This window comes from Rhinolophus hipposideros (assembly GCF_964194185.1).
Source record: "Rhinolophus hipposideros genome assembly, chromosome: 10".
NCBI lineage: Eukaryota > Metazoa > Chordata > Mammalia > Chiroptera > Rhinolophidae > Rhinolophus > Rhinolophus hipposideros.
The window spans coordinates 89,004-104,462 of NC_138056.1; the positions used below are offsets into that span (position 1 = coordinate 89,004).

The following is a 15,459-nucleotide window of genomic DNA, read 5'->3' on the forward strand; positions in this document are numbered from 1 at the left end:
TTGTCAGCGAGACCGCTGAGCGTCAGGTTCTCTGCCCTCAGGGAGAGGTGACCACTGGGCAGCAGAGCCACGGAAGAGCTGGGTGGTCAGCAGCGGCTGCGTGCGCACCCTGCCTGGTACACAGGGATTCGCTCCCGAGTGTGTGTGGCCGCCAGGCCCAGCCGGGCTGAGGCCGTCGTCACTGGGGGAGAGTGGACAGGTCCGAAGGGCCTTCTGTTTTTCAGGTTGTGGCATCAGCTGACTCTGCAGGTGCTTGACTTTGTGCAAGACCCGTGCTTTGCCCAAGGAGATGGTCTCATTAAGGTAAATGATATGTCCTGCCAGGTCAGATTATATAAATGAGCTGAAGCACTTTTTAAGACAGTGGGGTTTAAAATAATACACTACACTTAAACTCAGCAATCACTGTGCGTCGGGCACGTAGGGCTTTCTATGTTTCCTCATTTATTCTTCATGACAACATTGGGAGATAAGTACTAGTGTTACTCGAGTTTTTTAACGTAGAAAGTGGACACCAAGAGATTAAGTAACTTGCCGTAAGTCACAGCTAATAAGTGGCAGAAGAGGATTCTGACTTCTTCTAAAATCCCGGTGTGAAACACTGTCTTACAGCATCTCCTGTATTTTGATGTTTGTAGCCTTTGTTTTCCGTCCTGTACTTTTAGAAACTGTTATTCAAAAATTGAAAGTTCAGGGCCAGCTGGGGGGTGGGGTAAGAGCAGAATTCCCGTAGGGACCATTTAAATAACTGCCGTCACTCTTCCCTCACCCTCCCCGACTCTGCTTGCCTGCCTAAACCTTTGTCCTGGACGCTGTGGAAGATACAGCACCTTTTGTGCTTTGCCTTTTGTGCTTCGGATGGGGAGCGGAGCAGGGGGTGCTGCCTCTGTATTAGAGCACTTTGAGAATTTTGTCAACATTAAAACGACCACTCTCTGCCCCAGCCTTTCCCAGATCCCCTGACAGACCTCCCCAAATGTGTTTACTGTAGCTTCCTCTGTGAAGTCTGTCCTGACTTCTTCATCTTTGCTGCATTTCTGTTGGATTCTGCATGAGTCAGGGATCCCTCCCTGCATTGGAGCTGAAAGCTAGTTCATAGCGATAGTGTGAGTTATTGGCCCGGACACGTTACTTTATATGTGCTCACAGTGGACCTTGCCACCTTGTTACCCTACCACCTGAGCTCCTAGGGTTTACCTGTGGTTTATACCCATCAATCTGACATTTGACTACTCAAAGGAACTTATAATCATCTGTAAGCCTGGAGATTTTGCTGGGCATTCTGTCTTCTGGATTACGTGGAGAAATGATAAATTAGAGCTGATCAATGATAAATTAGAACAAATGATATTTGTTCCCTGAGGTTCTATATCTTAGTAAAGCCAAATTCATAATTGTTTATTTCTATCCTATGCTCTTGTGTTAAAATCACTTTCTACACATAGCAAAAGATTTCCTCAACCTCAGGGTAACGTGACACTTACTCAGGTCAGCAGATTTAACTTTACTATTTACGTGGACAAAATAAGCCTTTAAAAATTGTTGGGATTCAGCCCACATAACTTTCAGATAGATAGCATTCATGACTTTGCAGTCACCAGAAATAATTTTGAGTTTCTAGATTTAGTGGACTTTTTTTAGAGAGCTTTTATTTTAGGTTCTCCCATAAATTATAATAGGTGTCAAATACGTTGAAACTTTCCCTTTTAATGAGGAGAACATCTTTGAAATAGTCCTTTTTAATGAAAAAGCCATTTTATTTACATGGCTTTTTGCTGGGTGGCAAACTTAAATATCTAACTGGCTGCTACAGGGACATTTCTTGCTTTCTTTTCTCCCCCGGTTTTATTGAGAAATAATTGACGTGTAACGTTGTAAGGTGTACAGCATAACGATTTGATGTGTATATGTGAGAAAGGGTCACCACAGTGACTTGACTTACCACCTCACGTAGTCACGATTTTTTTCCTTGGGAAGAGAACTTTTAAGACGTACTCTCAGCAACGTTCAAATCTGTGACACTGTTACTGTAGTCACTGTACTGTAACATTACATCTCAGTACTTACAAGTAGAGATTTGTACCTTTTGACCACCTTCACCCATTTCACCCACCCACTACCCCTGCCTTTGGGAACCACGATTCTTCTCTGTGTCTATAAGTTTGATTTTGCTTTAAGATTCCACATGTAGATGACGTCATGTGCTGTTTGTCTTTCTCTGAGGTGTTTCACTCAGCATAATGCGTTCAAGGTCCATCCTTGTCAGGATTTTCTTACGGCTGGCTGATATTCGTGTGTGTGCGTGTCTGTGCGAGTGTGTGCATGTGTGTGTGTGCATCTGTGAGTCCATGTGCGCACAGATGTGTACATGCGTACCACATTTTCTTTCACAGGAACGTTTTCATCTTTCTGTCTCGTATCCCAGAGGACCTTCAGACTCTCCTTATCCTGAGTTGACCTTGTCTAGAGGTCCCCCCCACCCGACACACACACTTTGCCCTGGACACCTCCTTTGCCCCGTTACCCAGCCATAAGCTCAGAGGACATTGCCGGCTCCCCTTCTCTGGGGCCTGCTCACGTCTGATCAAGTTAGCTGAGCAGCACCTCTCTCCGACTGTTGGTCTAGCCTCACTCTCCTGTCTTGCCTCCTAGTAGCCTCAGCTGGTCTCTCTCCCTGTCTGTTCCCGTGCTCCTATCTGTGCCCAGTCGTGTTTCTAAGGTACAAATGGGAGCATGTGTCTCCGCCGGCTCAACCTTGACCTTAGGACACAGACCAAGCCCCAGTGCTTCCCATTCACTGTGTCCCTCACAGACCGTTCTGAAACGTAGTTTTTAACTCAGTGCTTTTGCACGTTTGTTCCTGTCTGGAATGGTCTCCCAACTGCCCCCCTCTCCCACACCAAATTTGTCCACCTCTTAACTGCTCTGCATTCCCTGAAACTAAGTTGTCACCATTTCTGGAACACCCTTTGAAACCTCTCCCTTTGGCTGACCCACCTATGTGCCTTTATTTTCCTTGCTCTTAAGCTCTCCGTATTGTCATTTGTTTACAAGGAGCTCCTCAAAGGCCAAGCTTTTGTCTTAGCCATCCTGTGTCTGGTACCTAGCAGAGTCGAGTAAGTGCCCAGGTGTTTGCTGAATGGCTGAGAAATTTGACAAGGAGATGTAATTACCTGGCACTCTTCTAAAATCTGTTACCGTGTTTCCCCAAAGATAAGACCTAGCCGGGCAATAATAAGAGACCGGGTCTTATTTTACTATAACATAAAACCTGGTCTTATATATAACATGAGACCAGGTCTTATATTAATTTTTGCTCCAAAAGCCATGTTAGAGCTGATTGTCCGGCTATGTCTTATTTTCAGGGAAACAGGATAGGTTACCGACCTTCAAACTGATTGTTTGACGTAGTACTTTGGAAGAAGAGTATAGGTATTGGTCCTGAGACGATTATTACATGGCAGGTTCTAATTCCCAAAGCTGGGGGTGGGGGGGAACCCTTGCTTTTTCCAATAGTCTGTTGGTGATCATTTATGTGAACCTAATAAGCCCAAATCTGGGTCTCCTGTAATTCAGCAAACATCCATGCATTGCTGCCGTGACACAGCACCCTGATAGTGTCTGGAGTCTGGGTTTTGCAGAATGAAAGACGTCTTGTAATTACTCTCCATGTTTTGGTTCCACAGCTTTATGAAAACTTCATTAGTGAATTTGAACACAGGTAAAAAAAAAAAAACTCTTGTCAGTTTTTGACTTTGAAAATGAAAACATAGGTACTTGCTGACACTCAAAGACCGGTACTTTATTTCAGGGTGAACCCTTTGTCCCTGGTAGAAATCATTCTTCATGTCGTCAGACAGATGACCGGTGAGTCCCGCTTTGTTTCTTAAAGGAGCGGGTCCAAGTGGTAATTAAACTTACATCTTGAAATGTAAGTTAATTGAACTTGTGCATTTTGATAGAAAATATCAGGTTCTAGCATATTTTTATTATGTTTTGTGTTCTAAACTTGAAGATTATCCTACCTACAAGTGTCCTGGTTGGTAGAAACCAGTCTGTAAAGATACTTTGTTGGTGTTTCTTCTGACTTGGTTCTTCTTTTCCAGATCCTAATGTGGCTCTGACTTTTCTGGAAAAGACTCGTGAGAAGGTAAATTTAAAGTTTGAGCCAGACCCCTGAAAATAGTGGCTGACATCGTGAGTCTGTGCTCCTTGTCACAGCTCTGGGGACTGGCGTCTGCTCGTGTGAGCTCCGCCAGGGCATAGGGCTCGTGCCCTCAGTCTGCTGCCTGCACTTCTGAGGTCCCTTGTTTCTGGCATCTTTAGGTGAAAAGCAGCGATGAGGCAGTGATCCTGTGTAAAACTGCAATTGGAGCTCTAAAATTAAACATCGGGGATCTACAGGTTACAAAGGTGAGGCTCCATAATAGGAAAAAGTCCCAGTTTTCTTCTTGAACTATTTAAATAATTTAAAATCACAAACAGTTGCAAAAATAGCACGAAGAACTCTCTTTTACCCTTACCTCAGATTCTCATTGTTAATAGTTGGCCCATCAGTGTGTGTAGTCGATTGTGTTTTTCCCCCCAAACCACTGAAGAGTAAGTTGCTGGTGTCGTGCCCCTACCCTCAAACAGCAGTGCGTTGCCCCACGTGAGCAGAGCATGTCCACCCAGCAGGAGGCCACACAGCCCTGGCCAATGCTCAGCTCATGGGCTCCTACCGACCAGGCCAGCACACATCACTGACGAGCCTCACGCTGCACCTGCCATCGGCACCCTGGTCACTGTTGGAGCTTCTGTCTGCCTCTGCCTATGTCACTCCCACTGTAGTGTAACTTTGGTCACCGGTGTGGGTCTAGGTGGGGGTTAGCTCACCTTGTTTGACCAGACTGTATGTGTGTGTGTGGTTTGGTTTGGATTTTTTTGTGACCTTAATACTAAAGGAAATACTGGGGGTAAGTGTTCCTGTGCTCACTGCCCTAAAAAAATTACGGCGTCTCAGCCACACGTTTACTCATTCACTACATTTTGTTTAGAAATATTTAAGACGTACTGAGTTATAAGATAGTGTAAGGAATGCTACTTGGCGTCCAGGTGCCCCAAGCAGCTTAGGGGTGAGGCAGCACCTGGCAATGCTCAGGCAGGTGCTACTCAGACCAGGCAGGGATGCAGAACTCTGTGACACAGTATTGGTTTGAGGTGCTGGCTGGGTGCCGGCTTGTTTTTGCTGTTAGCTGGTATCTCACTGTGTACATACTTCACAGCCTGTCTATCGGTATCCCAGTGAAGTGATGCAGGTTGGTTTTTTTCTATTACAAACGGTGCTCTTAGCAGCATTTCTATGCCTGGCTCCCCTTGCACGTGGGCAGCATCTGACGTGGGTGAGACTACAGGCATACGGCCTGTACTGCCCACCTTTACCAGGTATTGCCAGATGTTTCTCCAAGGTGGCTCACGCTCCCGACGCACCCCATGCCAGGACTCCCAAAGTGTGTGTTTTCAGTACTATTTCAGACTCTTTCATTCTTGCTGACCTAATGGAGATGAAATGGAGTCTCGCTGGGGGTGCAGTTTGCGTTTTGATGACTGATGGTTTGTTGGCCTCTCCCTGTCTCCACTTCAGTCAGTTGCCTGTTTATATGTTTCCTGGTGCCCATTTCTCTGTGTTGCTTGTCTCCTGTTGGTTGAGTGTTCCTTGGTGGTCACGTTCCCTATGGGTTACATGTGCCATAACTATCTTTTCCCGTTTCGAATGAACTGAAATTTTCCATTTTAATATAGTCAAAGTAATTGCGCTTTTCATCTTGTCACATGTTACTTTAAACTGTTTCAAGTTAAAAAGAAAGGCGGTCTTGCATCCTGTGCACAGGAAACCATTGAAGACGTGGAAGAAATGCTCCACAACCTCCCTGGTGTGACGTCCGTTCACAGTCGTTTCTACGATCTGTCCAGCAAATACTATCAGACCATTGGGAACCATGCCTCCTACTACAAGGACGCGCTGCGGTTCCTGGGCTGCGTCGACATCAGGGACCTGCCAGGTACCCGGCCTGAGGCCACGGCACACGAGGAGCTCACTCTCGGAACACTGCTGTGAGGTGCTTGAGGCAGCAGGTCTCAGCAGCACCAGTATGTTCCACCTTCTTGAGGAAAGTGCATGGTTAGAGGGTGGGCAGGCTAAGTGAGGCCCTATTTCTCTTAACCACCGGGGCCAGGAGAACAGCACTCCCGGGAGGAGGTAGTGGGGAATACAGACAGACTCATGTACACTGAGGAGGAAATAAACAAGTGACTCTGTCTCCCACGGAACTTGCATATGTGGTTGCAGCTGTAATCGGCGTCAATCCAGTGCTTTAAAAGAGGTGGCTAGTGGTAGGGCTCTGCGATGTAAACACCCCGAACATGCAAGGTTTCTCTGCTTCTTCAAGTGAGACTTTGAAAGCCGTGCTGGGCAGTTCATGTGTTGGTATGGTATGACGAGCTTCTTCTTGTCCTAGCTCCAGAACAGCAGGAGAGAGCGTTCACGCTGGGGCTGGCGGGACTTCTCGGCGAGGGAGTGTTTAACTTTGGAGAACTCGTAAGTGGGCGCCGGGCACCGCCTTCACAGGGGCCACTGTGTGTTTTACGTGCTGACTGGCTGTGTCCCCACAGCTCATGCACCCTGTGCTGGAGTCGCTGAGGGACACTGACCGGCAGTGGCTTATTGACACCTTGTACGCCTTCAACAGCGGCAACGTGGAGAGATTCCAGTCTCTGAGAGCCGCCTGGGGCCAGCAGGTCAGTCACGGGATGGGGGGGCGGGGCAGTGCTCGTTCCTTCATTCAGCACATCGGCCTGTGCACCAGCCCCTGGGGGACTAGACGCTGAAATGGGCCGGCCTTGCTCTCACAGCGCAGCTGGTTCCAAGGCTGGAGGGTCACTGTGGTGTTCAGTGCTGCAGACAGTGCACGCAGGAGCTCGTCTGCACTGGGTTGGGGGTGTCACAGACGCTCCCAAAGGAAGAGCGTCTGTGTGTGTGACCTTACGAGTGAGGAGCCAAGTGCAGCAGAGGAGGCTCTGAGCATTTTGCAGAGTGGGCTTGTGAGGCGTCAGTGCTTGAGTGACAGGATGGGGGAGGAGTCAGTGCAGGGGGCGGAGGGGGGGTCAGGGGGCGGGAGGCTAGGAAAGGGCACTGGGCCAAGAAGGGGCCTTTGGGATGCGTGGGAATTAGGGAGGTACCTATTTAGAACTTGAGCTTCCACAGTAACTGTTCTTTTTTAAATGAAATGTTACTGTTTTTGTACTTTCCTGAAACTTTCAGTTCTCTCAAAGTTCAAAATGAACTTGTAGAATTGACATGTGAAACAGGAGACGTAAGTGCACTGAAGAGGCAGGAAGCAGATCTGGCCGAACTTGACTGGTCCGTGTGTCAGTGTCGAGCGAGGCTCGGGAAGGAGGCTGGTCCCAGACACCAGAGAGGAAGCCTCCAGAGCCAGCGCTCTGTCCACACAGCCCATCTGTAGGCAGCGGGCCCTTTGTGCAGAAACATCCCTGCAGGGCCGCCTTGCTTTGCTCTGTGCTCAGCGGAGAGAGAGCCTCCTGGCCCACCAGCAGGGACCGCCTGGCGTGCGGAAGCAAGGCCATATCCCGGCGCTTGTGGGCTTGTGGCCATGCTGCTTTCCTTACAGACTCGTAGCTCGCTCTCCACTTGAGAGCTCGTCCCCGGGGGAACTCGGCCTGCTCACAGGCTGTGTCCATCCCGGCTCCCTGTGCCAGAGGGACCTGCACACCTGCCTCGTGTCCTGGCCCCCGGTGTTTGTGACATGAGTACAGCTCTTACCTGTTTGGTCCTTGGCAGTTCAGCTAGGCATTTTCTAATGATTTCCCAAGAAAAATAAAGTCCCAATGACTTGGAGCCAGTCATGAGTCCACAGTGTAAAACACGTGGGCCTGGTGTCTTTTGTTCACCTGCTGTCGTGAAAGTGTCAGCGCCCAGGTTAGGTAACCAGCCATGTCTTCCCCCTGCAGCCTGACTTAGCTGCCAATGAAGCCCAGCTGCTGAGGAAAATCCAGCTGCTGTGCCTCATGGAGGTGAGTGACCACCGACCGTGGGACTCGATCCTGCAGGCAGCCCCCAGGGTCCCGCGAGCCCTCCAAGCCTCGGGGTGCAGTTTGAACGGGTGACATCCCTCCCGGCCCACCCCTCTCCTCCATCTTTTCCTCGACCACCACTTGTGTTTTAAGTTTGGGTTTGGATCTCAGCTTTGATGACCCCTAAGAGGTGCCTGACTGTCCAAGCTTGCAGTAGCTGCCACTTGGTCACACTGGCGTCCCGTCTTCGTGCCTGTCTGTCTTCCCCACTGGGATCCGAGCTTTCTGAGAAAGGGGACCTTGTGTTTGTTTCGCCGCATTATCCGCAAGTCCCAGGGCTGTTCCAAAGCTCATTCCCTCACCTGAGTCTTGAAAGCTTGTGCTTAGGAGAGCCGACGGCTGTTCAGGAGATGTCAGTATGAGTGCTAATGTCTGTTTTCTCAGCTGGCAGTGACCAAAATATCCCGGTCAGTTCTCTGGCAGTTTTTATTGGGCAAAGCGGTTAATAAACAAAATTTTTTTTTTTAGATGACTTTCACACGACCTGCCAATCACAGACAACTCACTTTTGAAGAAATTGCCAAAAGTGCTAAAATCAGTGTGAACGAGGTATGGTCGCTGGGCTCTGGGCTTGGGTGCTACAGCGGTGCCGCTGCTGCCCCGAGGGGCCAGGGCTCAAGGTGCAGCAGAAAGCCCCCCCATCCCCATGTTTGCCCTCAGCCTGCGGAGGCCCACGACGGCTCACGCTGGCCCCTCTCCCCACAGGTGGAGCTGTTGGTGATGAAGGCGCTCTCGGCGGGGCTGGTGAAAGGCAGCATTGATGAGGTGGACAAGCGGGTCCTCATGACGTGGGTGCAGCCCCGCGTGTTGGATTTGCAGCAGGTGACATGACTGTGAAGTGCGTGGGGGCACTGTGGGGGCGTCTGGGTACTGCGCTCTGAGTTTCCTTTGGATGGAAGCCACTGAGGGAGAAGGCGTGGCTGGAAGAGTGCTTTTGGAGCGGGAATTAGTGCTGTGGGCACTGCCGGCTGTCAGAGGCCCAGGTGTGAGGCAGGCCGGGGAAGTGACCCCGTGTTTAAAGGCTTATCCTGACACCAGTGCTGCCTGTCTGATAATGCCTTTTAATCTGAAAATGGGCGCTTGGATCAGATAACGCTCCTGCTTATGTGACTAAGCTCAGACCCACCTGTGCGTTTCCGTTTGTCGCCTACGTCCTTTCACACAGGTCCTGGAAAGTGTCCCTGTCGGAAGAGCTGACAGGGTAATCCCATCTCGTACACCCCCCCCCCAGCTCCAGTCTCCCCATTGGTGTCACCCATTTGGGTCATGGTCCCCAGGGGTCCTGACACCTATGTGGCCCTCCCTGCTTTGCCCGCAGATCAAGGGGATGCGAGACCGCTTGGAGTCCTGGTGCGGGGACGTGAAGAGCATGGAGATGCTGGTGCAGCACCAGGCCCAGGACGTCCTCACCTAGTGCCCTCTGCCTGCCCGGGGGCCTCCGGGCCGACGCAGCGGTGGCAGGGCTGTTTACTTGGGGGGAGGGCGACTGCTTGGAGAGGAGACAGTTCTTGCTGTGAACACAGGACTGTGGTTATGGAGCCCGGCCGTAGACAGAAGCCCCCTCAGTGGGTGTCTCCTGTGGCCTGCAGGGGGATGGGGACACTGGGTCTCTGGTGATGAGGCAGGCGGAAGGGTGGGCACCCCAGGAATGGGAAGGAGTGGCCCCAAGGTGTGTCCTTTCACCCACATGTGTGAACATTGAGACTTCCTACAATAAACACCTGTGCTTCGTCCTGCCTGTAGCGGTTCCTCTGGCTTAGATTCCAGGCAGGTCACACCTGCACCTGGAGAGATGAAAGCAAGAGGTGGAACCTGGGGAGGGTTTGATGGGAATGAGAAAAGGGCATCGATGCCCTGTGCCGGGCCTGGCAGAGCTGGGCACAGAGGGCCGCGGACACTTGTCACTCCCTTGCCACCTAGCCAGCAGCTTCTGTGACCCGAGTGCCCCAGCACTGACACAAGCTGGCCCTGTGCTGCTGAGAGTTGGGTGAGGGGTACACGAGTGAGAGGAATCAGCAAGGAGCCTCAGGTGGGGGCAGGGCTTTAATGCCACCCCTCCGTGCCCGCCTGCGGCAGTGGCAGTGCAGCCTTCACGCAGCAGACTTCTTGTAGTTCTCCAGGTGGGACAGCACCCAGCCTGCAGGGATCAGGAAACTGAAGAAGGTCACACACAGCGCCGCAGCCTGCTCCTGGAGGAGGGAAGCACACATGAGTCCCTGGGCCCATTAGAGGCTCAGCCCATCCTGCAGGTCTGCCGGGCTCAGCCAGAGTTTTACACAGGCTGCCCCACCCCTCCAGTGGCCTGCTGGCCCACCCAGCTCTTCCAGCCAGCTAGTCAGCTGGAGGAGGGCTGGCTCCGGCCTGTGGGCTGGGCCTCTGACAGCCTGGCTGCCCTGACCTTGACTGCCTTCCCAGGGCACGATGTGTACGTCTGTCTGTCGTGCAGGGTGGCAGACAGCGGGCCTTTTTCTACATAGTCAGGGTCAGAAGCCTGGGTGGACGGTGTGTGGTACTGAGCCTGGGCCTGGCCGCCCCTCCCCCGTTTCCTAAAGTTGAATTAGGTGCCAGGTCGGAAATGAATCCTTGCTTCTGACTTCAACGCCTAGACATTGAAGAGCAACGTTGCCTGAGAACAGGGTCCTGTGGCTGGGCTCAGATCTGAGTGTTGTTGAGCCCCATGACCTTGGGTAGATGACCTAGACTGTGGCTATGCTGAAAGAGTTGTCAGCTCTGCTGGAGCCCAAGGGTGACAGGCCTGTTCTTACTGGTGCTCTCGCTGACCCCCAAAGCTGCCCCCTCAGCCCTTGAACAGGTCACGAAGCTGCACTGCACAGTGAGCACCCTCCCTCCTCAGCCCTTAGCACCTGTCATTTCCCCGGAGGCGAGGGGGGCCTGGGCAGCGGAGCCCCATCCCCCTGACTGACTGCTGGCTGCTTCGGGACGCTCGGCTGCAGGGACCCTTTTCCTGGAGGACCCTTTTCCTACTCTGTCCCAGCCGTAGGACAGACACCCAACCCCAGGATCCCCTCTAGAAGCTCCAGGCCTGGACACGCTCCATCTCCCCCGTGTCCCACCCTGAAACCACCTCCCAAGAACACCTCAGGGCCGCCCCACCCCACCCTCGCTGCCTCGGAGGTACTCACTGAGGCAGAGGTGGGTGTTTTGGCTGGTTTGGCGGAGATGTGTGCCCTGGGGACCACCCAGCCCCGCAGGGGGGCTTGCAGCAGCCTGATGGCGGGGGCCAGCCTCATGGTCGTTGGGCCAAGCTGCCTAAGTCCAGCGAGGTACACTCCCTGTGTCTCCTCGTGTGTCCTCTGCTTGGGCATTGGAGCTTTTTATAGCTCGAGGGGAAGCTGCAGCTGTCCCCTCCTGTCACAGGGCTTGGCAGAAAGGATGCCTGCTTGGAACTGGAACCAGCCTCAGACCACAGCCTGCAGGCTCTGTCCCCTGCTGTGGCATGCCAGGGGGGACTTCGAGCCCCTTGCATTGCCAGTAGGCTTGGCCCTCTCCAGAAAGGGTTGTCACTTCATGGTGAGAAGGGGACTCAACCAAGGACCAGGACCAGGAAAGTCGGGTTTGAGAATGCAAGAGGGGCAAGTGACATAATTGAGCGAACCTGTAGGACCTGGGCTGTCAGCGGGCAGCACCACAGAGGGCGGCTGCAATTTCCTGACCAGGCCTCCCGGCTCAGCAGCCAGCCTTCCCTCTCTCCACTGGTGGGGCAGCCAGGTGGACCGAGCCCTGCTCCGCAGCCCATCACTAACGGCCTGTGCTGAGTGGTGGGTGACTCTCACAGGGCACTGTGGAGGGACAGGACCGTCCCAAGAGCCAGCTATGGCCGGGCGCATGTCCCTGCCTGCAGGCCCCGGTGCAGGCCCGTCTCTCCTCTCACTTCTGTTGCTGAGTGTCTGTCCTTCCCACACAGACATCTATCAGTAAACGTGTTTTCCTGCCCCTGGGACAGGTTCACACCTGTCTGTGCAAACTGATTTCTATGAGAATGGAAGTGACCAGCTGAGACCCGCTGTGTTCATAGGCCCTGTCTGCTGGTAGAAACCCCAGAACCCTCTGTCAGATGCCAAGGTCAAGTCCCCAGTGTCTTCTCCAGTGTCCCTCCTGGTTGCTGGATGCTGAGCCACTGGTTTTCCTTGCCCCCATCTGGACCCTGTGCCCCCCACCGGCCCCAGCACCTTGGCAGTCTGTCCACCCACCCTGCACAGACCTCACTGGCCTGCTCATCCCAGCTGCTCCTTATCAATTATGACATTGGTGCATTGACGCTGACCGGCACCCCCTCCCCCCCATGTGGTCGAGTCCCCGTGGCCCTCAGCGTGTCCGCCCCGCTCTTGGGCCACATGTCTGAGCACCATCCTTGTCTTCCTCTGGTGCTCACTGCGTATCCAGGCCACGGCCAGCCCCGCAACCCACTGCTGTCCTCTGCAGCCGCCGAAAGCAATCGGGGCTCCTCAGCTCGCATGCCTGGCGCCACGGCCTGAGGGTCCCACTCCTGCCTGCCCTGCACCCCTGCACCGGTCTCCAGCCAGACACCCCCTTCTAGCACTTGCCTCGCACAGCCTGTCCCTCTGCTGTCACACTTCGGGCCTGTTCCCTTGGCACCTCTTCAGGCCTTTGGTTGATTGTCAGCTGTGGCGGCTGGGTGTCTGGTCGTGCTCACCCCTCAGTGTTTGGGGCAGCGTCGGGCTTGCCAGGTTCTCCATCAGTGCTGACGAGTAGATGGGAGCAGGTAGAGTTTCCCATGTGCCGGGCACGGGCTCAGACTTGAGGGAGGCAAAGCTGAGTCAGACACGACGGACAACTGCAAGGTCGCACCAGCAGCACTGACCTGATGGTCATGGGAGTGACAAAGGCCACAGCCCAGAGAGCGCTCACGAGGTTTCCCCAGACCAGATCCGCATGGGTGCCGAGAAGCAGCTGACGTCTGACCACATTGGTCCCTAACCCCCAGACTCAGCATGGTCCCATTGTCACTAGGGACAATCACGCCCATCAGTCTGTTAGAAGTGGTGACTTGATAGGACCACATTGCACGAGGGACATGGTTTGCCTTTGTTCTTCCCTGGACACCACACTTGGTCTAACGGTGGGACCCGCTCCTGGGCTCCGTCCCCACCGCCCAGGGCCCAGGCCAGCCTGGTCAGTGACTTGGTTTCCCAAGGAGGAGCCGAGCCCTAGGAGGTCAGGGGAGGGAGGTCCTGAGTCTTATCTCCAGCAGAGCTGGGGCCACAGGCCATGGGGGCTCTGTCCCTCCTCCAGAATAATCCCTTCCGCTTGCAGCTTTAATTATAGCTTTGGGGGCCAGTTGGGGATAAGGCTGTGGATTAGAGGATCAATCACTCAGGCCTGTCTGAGGGGGGCTCCTTCCCCACCCTTCCCGGCTTGGGGGGTCAGGGGCAGCAGCTGAGTCCCAGCCTTGCACTGGGTAGGTGAGGCCCCCCGGGGCGCCTGTCCTCCAGGGCCCTAGCCTCTGCCTCCGGCCTAGAAGGCCACAACAGCTCCAGCCTTTAGCCCTTCCTGCCCGTCCTTACAGGCCTTCTGACCTGCCCGCCTTCCCAAGCACAGCGGGCCCTCCAGGGTCCCTGTTCACGCAGCAGGGAGCTGCAGGCCTCACCCCAGGCTGGCATTAAGTCCCCAGAACCATGCGTTCAAACCAAACCTTGCACAGGTCCCTGCCACCCACACCCCACATGGAGGCTGCCAGAGGTGGGAGCCGGCACAGCCTGTGCTGTCAGCACCCCCAAGGCCACAAGAGGCCCCCACAGAGAAGCCTGTGAGGGACTTCTTCCCCCACTGCAGTTTGCCTTTACCTGCAAGGAAAACACGTGATTCATGGTGTCATGCAGCATGTCATGCAGGGCCTCTGGTCCTGCTCCCCATATAAGAACACAGGACATGGTGAGGCCAAGAAGGAACACCTACGGAGCCATGGATAGGGGAGTCATACCACTACCTTCTCACTGGCGGCTGGGCTGGAGATTCAGGAAGCAGGAGCCACATGATCCACAACCTGCCGTCTGCTTCTCTGCCTACCAACCTCACTTGCTAGCTGCAATCTGCCGTGCTAGCTGCAATCCACATCTGCAACATACCTGCAAGCCACCATCTATCTGCCTGCTAGGCCCCATTTTCTGCTAGTGTACCCATGGCAGTTATATTAGTGGCCAATGGCTCACTGGTTACAGCTGATGACCAACTAGCCACAGCTGATGGCCATCCAGTCACAGTTGATGGCCATTTACTACCCGAGCCAGCACCTTTCCACGTGAGGGCAAGAGCCTGGAAACTGCACTCCTGGCTCTGTCCCCACACAGAGAAGTGGTGGCAGCCACAGTGGTCACATTGGACAAGGCAGTGAAAGGGTCTGAGGGTACAGGGTTGTGGGGAGGGCCCCCGATAACACACCTGAGACTTGGGGAGGGAGTGGGGCCCACGGCTCAGGGCCAGTCAAGCCGTCCTGGCCTGGCCTGGCCTGGGCAGGGGGAGCATCAGGACATGTTGGCAAGAGCCCTGGTGGGCGGCGTCCCATCCTCCAACCAAACTTGGCACATACCCATGGACTGTCCCTCCTGCCCCTGGTGTGTGTGTGTGTGGGGGGACCGCTGCCGTGCACACCTACCCTCCAAAGCTGAAAAGCCACCTGAAGGTCTGGATGCTTAACATGGGCACATGGTGCCACCCTGTGTCTGCTCTGGGAAGCGCAGGAGCTTCCGGGGAAGGCAGAGAGGAAGAGAGGCCACACGCCTCTGCAGCCTGATAGTGTGGAGGACTCAGAAAAATGCATTTTTAAAATTGAATTTTTTACGAACAGATTTACAGCAAAAATTTGAAGATCCTACAGACAGCTCCCGTGTAACCCACACCCAGTTTCCCCTATTGTTGCATCTTACGTCGGTGGTATGGTTCATTTTATTTGCCACCTTGGCTGAGCCATGGAGCCCCCAAATGCTTGGCCAGATCACTCTGGGCAGGTGTGTCTGTGAGGCTGCTTCTGGGTTGGGAAGGTTGTATCAGGGGACTGACAAGCACACCATCCTCCCCAGTGCAGGTGGGTCGCACATGAGTTGACGACATGAATAAAACAAAAAGACTGTTAAGAGGGAACTCCTCCTGCTTGCCTGCTTCATGGCGCCTGGATCTCCTGCCTCCAAGGCCTGAAACGTCAATTTTCCTTGGGTTTCAAGGCCGCCGGCTTCTGGGTTGGAACTCACACCATCAGCTCTCCCGAGTCTCCAGGTTGCCGAATGCATTGGCATGTCCGCCAGGCCCTTATAATAAATCTATGTCTCTATCCTATCTACCAACACCGCTGGC

The 15,459-nt window shown here is 53.6% G+C and overlaps 2 protein-coding genes across 2 annotated transcripts in view; one reads left to right on the forward strand and one right to left on the reverse strand.

The window, feature by feature from the left end:
* PSMD13 (proteasome 26S subunit, non-ATPase 13) overlaps positions 1 to 9,871 on the forward strand; it is an 11,060-nt gene extending 1,189 nt beyond the window's left edge. Inside the window, exons 2-13 of the mRNA XM_081063925.1 lie at positions 225 to 303; positions 3,687 to 3,721; positions 3,812 to 3,867; positions 4,107 to 4,150; positions 4,327 to 4,413; positions 5,870 to 6,041; positions 6,498 to 6,577; positions 6,652 to 6,777; positions 8,008 to 8,070; positions 8,599 to 8,679; positions 8,836 to 8,952; positions 9,449 to 9,871. Coding sequence (XP_080920051.1) covers positions 225 to 303; positions 3,687 to 3,721; positions 3,812 to 3,867; positions 4,107 to 4,150; positions 4,327 to 4,413; positions 5,870 to 6,041; positions 6,498 to 6,577; positions 6,652 to 6,777; positions 8,008 to 8,070; positions 8,599 to 8,679; positions 8,836 to 8,952; positions 9,449 to 9,544 — 1,036 coding nt within the window. The 3' untranslated portion in view covers positions 9,545 to 9,871. The remainder of the gene's footprint in view (positions 1 to 224; positions 304 to 3,686; positions 3,722 to 3,811; positions 3,868 to 4,106; positions 4,151 to 4,326; positions 4,414 to 5,869; positions 6,042 to 6,497; positions 6,578 to 6,651; positions 6,778 to 8,007; positions 8,071 to 8,598; positions 8,680 to 8,835; positions 8,953 to 9,448) is intronic.
* A 349-nt stretch (positions 9,872 to 10,220) lies between these two features.
* LOC308504159 (cytochrome c oxidase subunit 8B, mitochondrial-like) lies at positions 10,221 to 11,381 on the reverse strand (the record flags this gene model as incomplete). Its single annotated transcript, XM_081064285.1, has 2 exons — positions 10,221 to 10,319; positions 11,274 to 11,381. 2 exons carry the CDS (start codon positions 11,379 to 11,381, stop codon positions 10,221 to 10,223), a joined length of 207 nt encoding a protein of 68 aa, XP_080920411.1.
* Positions 11,382 to 15,459: the final 4,078 nt, after the last annotated feature.